Source organism: Diprion similis, chromosome 8, assembly GCF_021155765.1.
Source record: "Diprion similis isolate iyDipSimi1 chromosome 8, iyDipSimi1.1, whole genome shotgun sequence".
In the NCBI taxonomy this organism is placed as follows: Eukaryota; Metazoa; Arthropoda; class Insecta; order Hymenoptera; family Diprionidae; genus Diprion; species Diprion similis.
The window spans coordinates 9,230,429-9,246,283 of NC_060112.1; the positions used below are offsets into that span (position 1 = coordinate 9,230,429).

The 15,855-nt window shown below is 34.5% G+C and overlaps 1 protein-coding gene across 3 annotated transcripts; it reads left to right on the forward strand.

The window, feature by feature from the left end:
- Window positions 1-5,655: 5,655 nt before the first annotated feature.
- LOC124409086 (cholinesterase) lies at window positions 5,656-15,696 on the forward strand. Of its 3 annotated transcripts, XM_046886487.1 has the most exons (13): window positions 5,656-6,307; window positions 8,568-8,857; window positions 8,933-9,062; window positions 9,309-9,462; window positions 9,873-10,050; window positions 10,303-10,709; window positions 10,824-11,014; window positions 11,161-11,347; window positions 11,832-11,937; window positions 12,058-12,253; window positions 12,451-12,566; window positions 13,222-13,250; window positions 13,576-13,744. In XM_046886487.1, exons 1-13 carry the CDS (start codon window positions 6,047-6,049, stop codon window positions 13,608-13,610), a joined length of 2,280 nt encoding a protein of 759 aa, XP_046742443.1. In that variant the 5' UTR covers window positions 5,656-6,046; the 3' UTR covers window positions 13,611-13,744. The 3 variants fall into 3 exon arrangements, with proteins under 3 accessions (XP_046742443.1, XP_046742444.1, XP_046742442.1); XM_046886488.1 differs by lacking the exon at window positions 13,222-13,250 and having other exon boundaries at window positions 12,451-12,576; window positions 13,576-13,711; XM_046886486.1 differs by lacking the exon at window positions 13,222-13,250 and having other exon boundaries at window positions 5,657-6,307; window positions 13,576-15,696.
- Window positions 15,697-15,855: the final 159 nt, after the last annotated feature.

The window sequence follows — 15,855 nt, forward strand, 5'->3', positions numbered from 1 at the left end:
ATATGATAATTTGAAAAATACTCAATCTACGACGTTCTCGTACTAAAATTAATAAAACGTATTGATTTTTAGCCGATCCATCTGCTTAAAATCGGATAACCCTTCAAGGTTTTCTCCAGGTTTTCGTCATTTTTCGACTGTACCCACTGTGCAGACCCAACACAGGTAGAGATCGCTGTTCTAGGAGAAGGTAGCATCTGCAGCCTCCTTTTCTTTGACCTGACAGAAATTTTGGGAGACTTCGATGCGTGGATACCTGCATAGTGCAGCAGCCGGCAGCAGCCCGTTAAGGTCTTTGTATTCCTGAAAGATGTTTTCATCCTTTTTTTCTTTCACAGTTTTTATGTAATTTTGGGTCTATTCTCGTCGATCCTGCAGCACGCGCCCGGCATGTTCGCAGCTTGATGTATCCGTGATCCTGCAGTTTCTAGGCAGACTTGCAACGCGATCACGCATAGTTAATTTCAAAGGAGTTGCAGCAGCTGCGGAAACGCTAAAGAATGTTGAATATTTTTGGGACTGTTCAAAATTCAGCCCACGCGTGATCCCACTTCAATACTATACGGAGCTTGTACTGCACTATGCTGAGATTCAAAAGATGCTTGATTTACTTGTTTATAATAACGAGACTAGATTCATTGACCAAATATAAGACTTATTATACGTACTTTTGATTGAATTAGCATAGACTAGATGACTAATTCCATTTTTTATAAAGACAAAAGTGTAATATCATAGAAAATGAGCTTGAAAATTGGAAATAAAATATTTGGGCATATTTCCTCGTTTTTGGAAAATTTTATGCCAAAACAGGTAACTTCTACTTGTATCATGAATGTAATCATGTTCTTGAGCTCATTTTCCTCGCTGGCAAGATCCTCATAAAACGTTTGAAAAATATTAAAGAAATCTTACATCGTAGTGTGAGTTATAACGCGTATAATGCAATTGTCCACGGAAATTTATTCTACCCTACTGATAAAAATCTATTATTGTCTATTATCCTGGAAATAACTGCCATTCACTTGACTGCCGTGAATTTCTTTTCAGACATGCAACCCCCGAGATCTCTAAGGTAAACGAAACAAGTCCAAAAACATTAAAATCGAGTCAAAAACACCAAATGTTATCTATATATTTCAAATGTTCTAATTGTAAAACCTTTTTTATCACACGTGCACGAAATATACTATTTTTAGGTTGTTCATATCCAGTATTGAGGTTCATTTCTACTACGTAGTAGGGATGTTGCTCTATTACTGTTCACCATCATTAGTTATACATATAAATGTCACCGCCTAAGATTTTTAGACGTTTTTTTTTCGTTCATAAAAAATTTAGCCGCAGTTATTGAATTTTATCGCAACTACCTCTTCATTCTCTCGGCCATACTAATCTACCCCAAAAAAGCACTCAGGTGCAAAAACCTTGCACCAAGTACAGATATATGAAAGTTATAACTTGTTATTAACAAAAAAAATTTTGTTCATCTTTAAAACCATGGAAAATCACTACTTACAAAACTTCTTAAATTGTTTCCAAAACTACCGGCGTAAAGAAGGCGGAAAATGCTTTGTTGGTATTACAATCAATCTTTATTACATCAACAATTCGGATGTCTCACCCTGAGGAATTTACCATATAATGACTTTTAAAGTGGTGGAAATGGTACAGAGAAAATTTGACTTATCTGCGATGTAATACATAGATTTTTTATGCCCATTAAGGTAGTTTTTCTGTTCTATGTTGCTTTAGTGAGACATACTAACTCGTCGACTTTGGATTTTGGCATGAAAATCACACCCGTCTCCGTTATAACGTCAAAAAAGTAACTGTGATATTAAAAAAAAAATCCGATGAAAATATTCCCGAATTTTTCACATATCCAAAAACCTTTTGAAATTCAACTTAATTTTTTATGTAATCGTACTACTATTTGAGCAGCCACTTTGTAAGCAGTAAAAATATTCTCTTTAGAAAACTGAGACTTTTCAAGTAAAACGAGTGATTTTTACTTTGGAACTGGGATGGGACCGAGTATTTATAAATAAAATGACGTACGTCTTATCGTTGATGACGTTTTTTGTTTCATGAAATCAAAGTCCATACTATCAAGTCCATTTGTCAACCAAGTATATTTGTCAGGTTAATTATAGTTCAACTCATCAAGGATTGAACCCCGTTTAGACAGCGAGAATTGAAACGATTTCAAAAAGTCTGATCGGGCACCAGCGATTTTGGACAGCAATCGATCAAAAACCAGCGATATTGGACACCGAACATCAAATAAACTTCGACAGACCAAGAAATTAAAATAATATTTTAGCACTCGATTGGAACCAAAAATTTTCGGATATTGAAAAGTGTATACTGATAAGTGCCATTTTCATGCCGGTTGCGGAAAACGTCTCCGCAGCCGATCTGAGAACGGGACTTACTTTTCAACAGCCGAAAAACTTTGGTTACAATCGAATGCTCTAATATTTATTTAATTTCTTGTTCTGTCGGACTTTGTTCATTGTTCGGTACCCAAAATCGCTGGTGTCCAATCGAACTGCTGGAAATCGGTTCAATTTTTCACGTCGAATAACATTGGTTTCCCATCGGATGATATCCAAACGGGCCTTTCCCGTGTAGGATGTAGGTAAGGTGCTTGGTAACGTTTCTTCAGTCAACGTTGATAATTTGAAGCAGAGTTCACCGTAGGTCAACAGATGGCGGCACCACATGGTAACCTGATCTTATTCACTAGGTATTAGATTTCAACCCTGGCGCTAAAATTCCTTACAACAGATAGATTTTTAATAAAGATTTTATGTCATAATAATAATAGGCCGATATATCAACAGTCAAGAAAAGTACCAAATTTTTTTTCAACACGTTAACGGCTAGTTCGACAACTTTTGAGTTCTTGTCATGTAGTTCAGGGTAAATAAGTCGTCTTTTACAACCTGTGCAAGGGTCTAAAAATCTGTTCTACGGGTTTCCAGAACCACAATTCCAGATTTCATAGAATAGATCTTCGTGAAAAGTTAGTTTTCGGTTACCATGCGTTTATATTTTTTGAACCGTGGTTAAAATTGATTGAAGCTACCCAAATGTATTACGGACCGTAATTTACGGTTATATTTTGAAAATCTATAACTCAAAAATGGGTGAAAATGAAAACCTGAAAATTGGTGGAGGGTATGTGGAATGCACCATTTATAGTCACTGTACTATTCACTTTAATAAAATTAGTTGTTCTTGTTAATTTTCCAAACTTTTTCCAAACAATTCCCACAAGAATAATCATAAGCCCTATCATATATTGCTTGAAGTTTGAAGAGATCTCATATTATTTATGAAAAGAAGAATTACAGCGTATCAACCGGAAGAATATTAATTTTTCAATAGGATTTCACAGTAACAATTCATATTCTTGATAATATTAGGCACTGCTAAGACAATTTCGTTGAGAAAATCGACCCAGAAAGTGACTACGCTCTGCAAAAATATTTTATTTTCGACCCTTTCCGTCATCGAGATGTATTCTAATTTTTTTCATAAACGTATTTCAATGGTCACCACACAAATTTCTTCTTCAAAAATCGGTTGAGCCGATTCGGCAAAAAAGTATTTTTTTGAATGTCTAATTTTTTTACAACTTGAAGTAAAAAAAAAAGAAAAATTTCTTCAAACTGAGAGTTACGGGACATTAGAGTCATAACGATAGCAACGTAAAGTCAAAATATGAATGAAACCCCCGCTAAGGCTGTTCACCCATACTTATCCTCCTACGGCTTTCCTCTTCAGCCGTCGAGCATGATTCACATGTCATCCATTAACTTGTGTCCGGCCAATAGCGAGGTCTGTTGAGGTAGAGCGACGTTGCGGGGTTACGCTTTGAATCAGCGAAAGACTTGAGTCAACAACGAAGTAATCCACGGGCGAGTTCGGTTTCAGATAACGAAATCGACCGCAGTGCGATAAAATAATGGTCGAATACCTGCGCGTGAAATCAGGCAGGTGGTATCGCAAGTGAAGAGGAACGATCGTCGTGGGTTCAAGTCGTATCAAATACGGATTTGAGTGATATTCCGAGTCAAGTCGGGAATTAACTTTCACGGTTTAGGGCGTCGCCCAATACCCGTAAGCCTGTAGTGTCGACGACTTTCAATTCAAAACCTGAAGCACGCGGTTATAGTGACACAGTTATATCCCGAACAGCTAATTACATGCGCGTAACATACAGCGCTAAGTTCACGGCGAACGAAACTTACAACAGTGAATATACCTAGACACAAAGTAGTGCATTATGCTTACGATGAGTAATTTTCGACATCGGTGTATCTTTCGATAAAAAGAAGAACTTTTGCATTTTTAAGGTATAGTTATATTCCATTTGGGATTGATCAAAGAAATGAAGTTCACGTTTCACGTTTTTTGCGAGTTTTTCATCGATCGGCAACCGGGAACAAAATAATTGTGTGATATTAAAAAAAATTTACAAAGAAATTTATTTGGTCATTATTGAGTTGTTGCATGCAAATTTTATATATTAAAAACCTGCGTAATTGTTCTTTTTATGGAATTTCACCTTATGGGTACATAAAAGTGGTTATAATCAGTCATTTTAAGTAATTGCATTTCTTGTCTCTTTAATTGTGATCGCGTGTTTAACTTAATGTGAGTATAACGTTTAACTGCACAAGTGCCGTCAATTACCGTTCTTGAGAGTTTAAAGATGCGCTCTGCCCTAATGGCTCGATAAATTTCCAACATATCAAACAATACGAAGGGTTCTTTTTCGAGTGATAATTATTTCGCCTCGAAAATATTTTTTACAATAAGTCAACTTAAAGTCTTGTAATTGATAAGGTCCCCTTTCGGTTTTGTTCTCACATTTTCAAACTCATCGTCAACGTTTTGGAGACCTATATTATTGTTTTCAAATCGAGATGTTATAATTTACCAGTCGACGATATTAATAAACCTTCCGATAGGTTTCACGGATCTCCTGAGAATTTTCTCAATTTTCATTTTCTTTCCCAACACACGAGACACTTTTTTCATCACATATCCTCGATGTATCAGAATTTGTAAAATAAAAAAAAAAAAAAGAAACGGTTGTGTTTGAAAATTTGAAATAATGTGAAAATCCATCTACATGATTGACAAAGAAAGCAGCTATAATTGTTAGTCAAGAAAGAATCTGACACAGGCCAAGAATTCATTATTACTGAATTGAACAACCAGTTTCCATTGTTTACATCGTGTATTGCATACTTCGTTCACAATTTTTATTGTATCATAATATACATCACACATATTATACACGAATTCCATGTAACGATCGAGTTGTAAAAAAAGTATACGAATTAGTATTATAACTGTAAACCGGTTTCGTATCAATCCCATCCTTACCGACCGCCTATTCTAGTTTTTTAATTCCCGTTTAAACAAATAAACGAAATATGATAAAATTTCTTTAGAATATTGCTACAATTTGTCGCAGGATCCGTGAAATTTATTTGTAATTTGAAAATTAGTCGTTCACGTAACTAAATCTGAGATTTTTGTTCCGTAATTACAATTTTTCATAGTCTACGGACTTACGGCGAAAGTTATTTTCCACACGAACATGATTATGAATACAATTTTTATAGATATATATATATATATCAGAGTACACAACCCATAGACTCCATGAGGATACGATGTAACCTGCAGTGAACTGTAACGTGGTGCTAATATAATTCTAAATGACAGCTGACACGTGTTGACCAGTGCTCAAAATTGTAACAAAACAATTATTGAACTAAACTTGGTGATTTACGTGAGTAGTTGCGAGTGAATCTAATATCTAATCGTAAAAATGCTCTCGAGATTCTGAACCTTTCCCTTCGACGTTGCTTCTACACGGCGAATATAAACAGCGGCCTACGGTAGATAAAATTAAAGTTCTAGCCTGTATTACCTGAGACTCCTCATCGCTGGACGAGGTGGGCGAGGTGCACGGACGGAGGAACTTGTGCGAAACTCAGTCTATCCAAGGGACGAGAAGATGGCCGTGTGTCGAGCACACGCCTACTTATCCCGCGTTTGCATCTGTCTCGTGTTTATTTCCGCCTTGGTGTTTGCTCAGCAGCAAAATCAACCCAGCAACCGATATTCCCTCAGGGATTCACCGTACCTTCCGCAAAACACCGAGGACTATCGGACCTACCTTTACAATGGCAGAAGGTACGGGCAGCAGCCAAACTACCTGGACCCCCTTTACAACCGAGGCCCTACACGGGCCCCCGAGAGTCGCTACAACTACGGGGTGAGGCCCAATTTCATTGCCTGATTACTTATGAGCCGTATTTCAACGCCCTTCGATTACCAGAGGAGCTACACGAACGTTACGTTTCAGTTAAACGCACTTTTCTTTGTACTCGCACCAGGATTCGTCAGCAAGCGTGTGATTCACCCTTTTTTTCTTTTCTTTGCTGATTAACGAAAGTTTTTCAAACTTCGGGCTACTTTGGTGTTCGCTATTTTACTTGTTTGGTCATTGCAATGAATTTTTAGAACAATTCACAACGTTGTATGTATATGTGAACATATTACAGATGATTCACACACGTTTTATTTCAACAATATTTTCTCAAGTGTCACACAAGCAGAATAATAAACACTATTTTTACTATTATCAAAGCTTACGCATTATTGGTGTGAAAATTCCGCAGATAGTGCGATTCTAAATGCAATGTTAAACAAAAAATTATCGAAAAACTATTTGTTTTTCATTTGATTGTAAGAATAGCACCAGCTAAGGTATTCTTGTGATTACTTTTAGTTTTAATTCCATTGCGGGAATATCTTTTCTGGTGTTTTTTCTGCATAAAACAATCATTTCTTAGCATATCTGCTTTGGACACTGATTTAGAGATACACTATCTGCAAATTTTTAAGGTCAACGATCAATAACATAGGTTCTGTTAATAACCGAGATAAATGAGATCGAATACGTTGGGTAAGGGCTGATTATACCATGTTTTGAGGCATTGCTATACTTGAGTGAATTACCATAATTACAGGTTTTTGGATTACGTTTGAACGAAATTGTAAAATGTAATTTTCTTTTATCAATCGACAATTTAGATGTTGTAGAATGGTGCCTGCTATATAATATATAAATTATAATCTGCTAAAAGCTACTTTCTTTTCATAACTTTACTGACAGGGTAAGTATTTCATCAGCTAAAAATTGTTGACTACCAAAAGAAAAACCCTGTTTTATTATACTCTGTTGAAATGTAATCCGAATACTCACATTAGGCCATTCAAATGGTTGGATAGGAATATGTCGTCCCCTTAAAGACTATTAACCATGAGAAAATTTTAGACCTCAAGAAGCTGTGTTGAACAATCCGTTAATTTCTACATCAAAGAGACCATTTAACAGAAATTCCACAATACCGACAAAATCCGACTTATATATCTTACATGTCACGCATGACTGAAATTGTTTACATGGTTTATGGCTTGAATTCTCAATTCAAATTCTTGCACTTGCCGATACACATCCTCCTGGTAAAAATTCACGGGAAAATAGTTTGTAACTTCTCCTAAAAACTCTGAATTTTTTAAACAGATATTAGAAACATCTCTGACTTTTTGCAGGAATATTTAGAAATCTTGTCTATCACATTATATTCTCTCAGAAAACTTACTACAGCATTTTTTCCACGAAGGATTATAAAAATAATACATTATAAAATTTGCATAATTCCCTCAACATGCTTGTAATTAAAGAGATCACAAATCGAAATTTCAGAAGTAGTTTCTTAGTTCTTGCTAGTTAATTTTTTGTACAGTACATTACAATTTTTGTTCGCTACAATTGAATAAATAATTAATGAGAAATGATAAATTAAATTTTGTTCGGCAGATATTTCATACAAAATGATTATTTAAAAATTCTGTAAATTTGAAGTTCTCGTATCAACTTTCATAAATTTTTCCAATTCAAAAATTACAGGTCTAATAGTTTACTGTGGAGCATAATGTGGTTTATGAATTGTTTCTTTGATGATTTTTTAACTTCGAAAATGTGTGAAAAAAATCGAATTACAAATAAAGTTGATCAGAAATTTGGAGAAAACAATGATTACTTTCTATTCCAAGGATCCAATTTTCACCTAATGTTTTAAATAACTTGTAAAAAATTATTCACTCAAACTTCAATCAGATTAATTGTAAAATATGTGTAACAAGAATGAAGGGAAACTGTGAGGCACTGAAAACAATGGATATAAAACACAGGAAATGAGAGTAAATGTATATTATTATATGTGGCCTGACATAAAGACAACATTTTTCTGTGCCTACTATCATGCAACAGCAAAGCTTAATACATATAAAAGTGAATTAATATGACTACCAGATCACGTGGTTTGAATTGAATACCACAACGTCAGTCTTTACTGTTTTTAAATTGCTGATTGCTTATGAATAAAAGCATCAAAGTATCTTTCAATGATAAAAAATGCTATTGTTTTGCAACAGTTATTCATACCAGATTAATATTATTGTTGCAGGATGTTACTCCTAGATTACCATTGCCAGGTGTGCTGAGCGGTTGGCGTGCAGACCTACAAGGAAGAGAAAGACCAGATTCAAAGACTTTGGATCGAGATGTTTACGTTGTGACAAATTATGGCCAAGTTCAAGGATTCAAAGTGTACTTATATGACCACCCTGAAGCCAGGCACAGACCTTGGAGCGTACCAGTAGAAAGGGTCACTGCAAACGTCAATGTTTTCTTAGGAATACCATACGCTACTCCGCCGATTAAGGAAGGACGTTTTAAACCGCCTCGAACACACAGGTATTATATTCAATAACATTTTTCAGTTTACTGGCTTTTTAATGATATGTATAATATTTTTTCGTGGCTTTCAAGGGGATGGCAACTTCTGCAAGCCGTAGATTGGGGACCAGCATGTCCTCAACCTTACAGGTACACCGGTGTTTTAAAAGGTGTTAACGATGTCGATGAAGATTGTCTTTATCTCAATGTTTTTTCACCCAATGTAAGTATAAACGCAGTTGGAGATATTTAGGTGATCACCAGCTAAATTTATTTGTATTGCAAATAATTGATAGACAATGTTATAACAACATTGCATAGCAACATTGCAACTGCACTTTGATCAAGTAGTTGAGAAAATTTCATGACACTCGATATTAATTTTTCAACTATCTTCTCAACCATTAATTAACCGATTTATATATGTCTTATGTTAATTGATAAACTGATGATATAAATATTGTTAAAGATTGAATCTGGATTGGCAAAACGATATGCTGTTATGGTCTACATTCATGGCGGAGAATTTATGCACGGAGCAAGCAATTTATTCCCAGCTCATATGTTGGCAGCATTTTATGAAGTTGTTGTAGTATCATTGAATTATCGTCTCGGAGCACTTGGTAATTCGAATTTTCTTAAACCTTTTAAATCCCGAAAGGAAAGTATGAAAGGCTTGATCATGAAAACATCTCACGTCACTTATATTAAGTGCTTCGTTTTATTGTTCACGTTTTTCGAGTTATTTATTCTACCGCGCCCGATTGAAAATACTGGATTTTCTGGCTGTAAACACTTTGAATTTTCAGGTCACAAGAAAATTTTGATGAATAGCCGCTATTATTTAAATAGTTGTTTGACAAATTTTAGGAGGAATAGGTAAATGTGTGATGTGGCATTTTATCAAAATCTGAAAAAATTACACACTTTCATCTGTCGAATCGTTTAACGTTATATCTCCTTCTTATTAATACTCTAATAGCTTGCGTAGTGCTACAAACATTTATAAAACACTTGAACTCCTTTGTAACAGGCTTCCTAAGTACGGGAGATGAGAATAGCCCTGGAAATTATGGCATATTGGATCAAGCTATGGCTCTGCGATGGGTATACGATAACATAGTGTATTTCAATGGAGATCCCGAAAGCATAACACTTTTTGGTCCAGGCGCTGGAGCTGCCAGTGCTGGTCTTCTGATGGTGGCTCCAAAGTATGTTCAGTAAAAAAGCTAATTTTTTCTTTTAACGAGTCGAGTTTGTTTTATTTAAAATTATTTCAGACGAGCTTCATAACTATTTAAAAAAAAAATTATAATCAATTAATAGGAAGCATTGTTATTTACAATAACATCAGTTGTCTTGCTCAGTGTGTATGTGAAAATAAGCATTCACATCCAATGCGAAACAACTTGGAACCTTCTTGAATATAAACATAAATAAAAATGATTGAAATTTTCAAATAGAACACGGGACCTTGTGGCTAAAGTAATAGCACAATCTGGTTCAGCATTGGCCGACTGGGCGATTATACCTGATAAATATCGGGTGCAGAACACTTCAAGAGTTTACGGCGAAATACTGGGTTGTAGCATTGAAACAAGTTGGAAACTTGTCCAGTGTTTGAGAGATAGTCGTAGTGCGAATGACTTGGGCAATTCTGAGTTCCAACCTGACGTTGGAATATTTCCTTGGGGCCCAGTATTAGATCAAAACTTTACTGTACCAAAAGATACTTGGTACGAAGACTGGGGAGCTTCTGATTGGCATTTATTCAATGAAATGCCTGAAGAATCTATAAAAGCTCGCAAATTTCGCAAAGATCTCGCTTACATGACAGGTGTTACAACACAAGAAGCATCCTTCATTATATGTAAGTTTTAAAGAGAATACTTAATTAGATAGAAAAAGTATTCAGTTTTACTATGTTACTCAAATATTGTAACTATATGGTACACAAGAAAAAAAATCTTATTTTATATTTTAGATGACAATGATACGTTGGCGAAAAATCATTACACAATAGACGCACAAATATTTGATCAAAAAGTCAAAGAACTGGTTCTGCGGTACAATTATACACTAAATCCATTGGGCGTCTACGAAGCTGTAAAATATATGTACACCTACTGGCCTGATCCTGACAATGTTCTCAGTATTCGAGATCAGTATATAAACGTAAGTGAAACTGTAAATTTTTTAGCACTGTTTAAGCTATTATTAGCTGCTTATAATTTCAAAAAAGCATAACAATATAACATACACAAGATTCGATTACTGTCTAACAAATCGTATAATGTATTGACTTTCATCGGTTTTCACAGTTGCTGTCAGACTTTCACTATGTGGCACCTACTGACAAAATTACCAAACTATTGGTAGAACAAAATGTTCCTGTTTACATGTATGTTTTGAATACTACTATCGAAGCCTTGAGATATCAGTGGTGGAGACGTGTTCCCCATGACATAGAACATTTGTTGTTGACTGGTGCACCATTCATGGATGTGGGTATGTATTTTTTTATCTTACACTGTCGTTAATTAATTGTTGCTTTAGTTTCGCTATTTCCGCGGTGGAAATGTTTATTTAAAATTCCAATAAAAACTTTAAAACATTACGTAAAATTTTCCGAAATTATCATCCATAATTTGCAAACTCAACAAAAGTCGGAGATATTTGTTTGAAATAATCATTCAACGATTTGAAAAATTTGACACCGAGATTATTCAAGTTTATGTTACAGTAGAAGCTGGATAAACTTATATACTTATATTTATCAGCTTGTCTTTCCTAAGAATATTTCGAAACGGTGTGAAATTATTAAGCTTTGCCCATATATTACAGCATCTCTATTGAATTCAAGTAACGTGTTCTTAATTGAGTTTGTTTGTCGATTCCTTGACAGATTACTGCATTGGGAATCAGTTATAAGTGATAGAAAGTGAGAAAAGCGGAGATAATTTATAACTGACAAAGATAAAATTTCTTCCAGAGTTTTTTCCCACAAAACTGAAGTTGGATAGAAAGTTGTGGACGGACAGTGATCGAAACATGAGTCACTTTTTCATGAAAGCTTATTCCAATTTTGCTAGATATGGGTATGTATTCAAATAAGTGAAATTTTGTGATTATAGATTCATTACGTTTTGTAACGCAGCATTTATTCAATGATAACAAAACACCGTTGACTAGTAAATAACCGAAACTCATCATTTTAGAAACCCGACACCATCGCAAATACATGGGCTGCATTTTGATATGGCTAAACAAGGACAGCTTCGGTATCTCAACATCAATACGACTTTCAACAGTTCAATTTTAATAAATTATCGACAGACTGAAAGTGCCTTCTGGTCCATGTATCTTCCGACTGTCATCGGACGACTGGTTCCTACGTATCCTCCAGTCACGGAGGTATGTGTCCAACTGATTACATGATAATCATTTGAATATATATGAGTCCGCCAACTTTTGCCCAGTTTTTTCAGGGTCGAAATTCCTGGTTACAACCAGAAATTTTTACCCTAAAAAACTAGCCAAATGTTGTTTGATCAACTTATAGACTCGGCCTTTGGAGATGAAGCTTTAACAGAAATTTCTCGGTTTTTTAGTATTGGTGGGAACCGAAACAACCTCTACAAATCGCATTTTGGTCGATGTCAACAGCGTGCTTGCTGCTGGTTGTATTATCTGTGGTCTGTTGTATGCTGTGGCGAAATGCCAAAAGGTAAGGAAAGGTAAACAGAACCAAATCCATGAACTACTTATGAACAATTCCTGTCACGGGGATCGGTAGTGCATGTGAGTAATGGTTCTGGAATATTAGTACTCTATAACTTGCTTATAATCACATAAGTCTGTTGTATATTTTTCCCTTATCGATAGAATCTTTCGGATTTGCCTACAATTCTATAAATTCTGGTACAAGTCATACTTAGAAGCAACATTTCCATCCAAACAACAATTCACAAGCAATTTATTGCTGCACCAACATCGAATTATTGCAATAATTATGAGAAAACATATTACGAGTGACCATAATCGAAAAGAATAATAAGGCATATTAGTTTTTTCAATTACAATTATAAAACTCATTTTTATTTGATACCTAGAGCAATAATTCTCGGTGGTAGTAAAAATGAAAATGGGTAAGAATTGTCTCGGTCGTCACGTTCAATTTCCGTATTTATTAACGTGACTTAGAATTTGAATTCTCGTTGAACATCAATCTCCTAGTTGCAATTTCGAAATAAATGAATCACGTCCGTTGAATCAATTGCAATACACCCCATCCCCATTGGTCATATTAGTTATGCACAAAATTCGAATACAAACGCATACTGCTGTACTAACATTTATTATCTACCTATCTACATGCTTAGCAAAGTGAAGGCGGCTAGAGTTTGTGCAGGTACGTTTCTCACTGCTTGGTGGTTTTATCGGCACAATGTTAAAATAATTAGCGTTTCATCCGTAAATAGCATCATTTTTGTTCATACATCTCCTATTCTTCTGTCCATCAGTTGAGTATTCATTTTTTCACTATCCCTAAAATAAACCTTGGGTAGACATATTCGGGGACATGCAGATCAGTTTGAAAACACGCGTATAACAATTACCAGATGCTGGTTTTAAGTATTTGAGATAGTAAATTTCGTTTTGTACTAAAATAAAGAATAAATCGGCAGGCTGGAAACTGAGTTTCATAACATTTGCCAATATTTTTTTTTGCTTAGACAATCTGATCACTACTACAGCGGAGACATCTTGATGATGCGAGAAGATAATCATTCCCAAGGAATAGAGAACTTGACCCAAAGTTCAAAGGAAAATGTTTATGAGTACAAAGATGCTCCAACAATGAAAACCCGGGTACCACGCCAAAACGAAAGCAAGCTTCAAGAGCGATTAACTCAGAACCGTAAATTCAGTTCAACACCATCGTTAAGGACTAATTCTAACAGTTCCTTGAAAGATATTCGATCTGATACCTTTGTCACAAGTTCACCTAACGGGCAGCCAAAAATAAATAAAGCTAGAAGTCAGACTTCTTTACCGAAAAGTAAAAGTAAAACTCAATTAGTTCAAGGTGTTCCACAAACAGCTGTTTAACTTAATTAACTGTTATTAATCGTTACTCTCTGCAGAGAATACAATGTTTGCGAAAAGAATGGAATATCATCAATTTACAACCGTCATAAAACTGCTGGTAACGTATTTTCAACATAGCCTTACAAATATTTTACATTTTGCCCTGATGTTGGATGCAATTAATCGACAGATCGGTTTTCCAATTAATTGATCAATCGAAATTTAATCGCACCCCCTCTAATCTGTCATAAAAATTGTATAGGCTTTATTCCATATACATATAAAGCACCAAATCAAATTTCATGCGGATTTTTGTGCAATCATTTCACCAGGTTTCAATCCAATGATATTCCAATCACGTACATTTGTAAATAAGATGATTTTGCAATGTTTTACAAGTGCGTTACCTTACGAATCACGTATTTCACTCATGCTGACAAAACTTTCGTATTCATTTGTATACTTTTTTTTAACAGGATATCGGCTAGATTATTCCAGCCAGTTATCAAATACAGTGTACGTCACATTCCATTAGTTAAATTTTCTAAAAGTAAACTGCCACTAACGATGTTATCGTGATTACCATTTCAACGTTTAGAGATGACAAACAATTGAATGAAAAACAAGTAAACTTAAGCTAAATTTTAATATCGATACGAGCAAAAATCTTAATATATATTTATATACATATACATATACACACACATATATATATATAGGTATATACATGCATATATAAAATTTTACGTGCATATAGTGTCTGATTTTAATAGATATAAGATGATAATTTTTATGTTACGCAATTGTCATGCAATTGCAAGTTATTTTTAGCTATACGTTACACACATACAAGAAGTGATAAGTTACTTAGCACGAATTGTCCGTCCAATTACGAATGAATAGAAGTTCTAAAAATAATTTAAGTAGTGTAGAGTACATGTATACTTCATATATCCATATGTTTTGTGCTATATTAAAACATACATATATGTATATACATTATACATACATATATATGTATAGTGCAAGACGTATTGACTTTTATGAGTCACATTTCATAGTATTAAAGTAAATTTTTTAAGTACAAAGTTTCATTTAAGTAACAATTTTACCAATGTCGGGTGAATCGAGCTGTTCTTGAATTATTACAATGACGTAAACTGTAAAATTTTTCTACATTGTGATCGCATTGTAATGCATCTCTAGAATAACGCCAACGTCGTGTGCCTTTAGATATATGTTCATACATGTATAACTAATATTATATCACCCGTATCATTGTCAATCGTATCAATATAATGCCACGCAGCTAAAGGAAAGCTGCTACTTTTATACTCATAAATATCATTCATAAGTCACATTCATCACTTATAAAAAATATTATTATTTTCACTCTTCACGAATGTTTGAATAAGAAGAAGTTAGCACAAGGATTAAATAGCCACCATTTTTTGTATTGTGGATTTTTTAAATATTGACAGTGACACGTACGTACCGAGAACCAACGGTTGCTGCAGTTGAACAATAAACCAAACATTTTAACAGTATTTTCCACTTTAAATTTTCATTTGAAGATTGTGATGGAGAGAATGGATTTACTTCGTTTTTCCTTTTATAGGTGTAAATACAAACGTTGGTCTACATTTTGCGAGAATTTACATTTTGACAGGATATTATCTAGGATTATCATGTTACATATACCTTTATGTGTCACACATGTATATTTATATCTGAGAATAATAATTAGAGATTTTCTACCGTGTTAATTGTGTTAATATAGATCTGATTTCTTGATTTCAATAGAGATAAAATACAAAGAGAGAACTACATATATAGACAAAGCTTCGTAATTTCCACTCGCTGAAACCCCAATAGATAGTAAAACACAGTAGGCATTAGTTGATAATGACATCATTTGTTTCGTA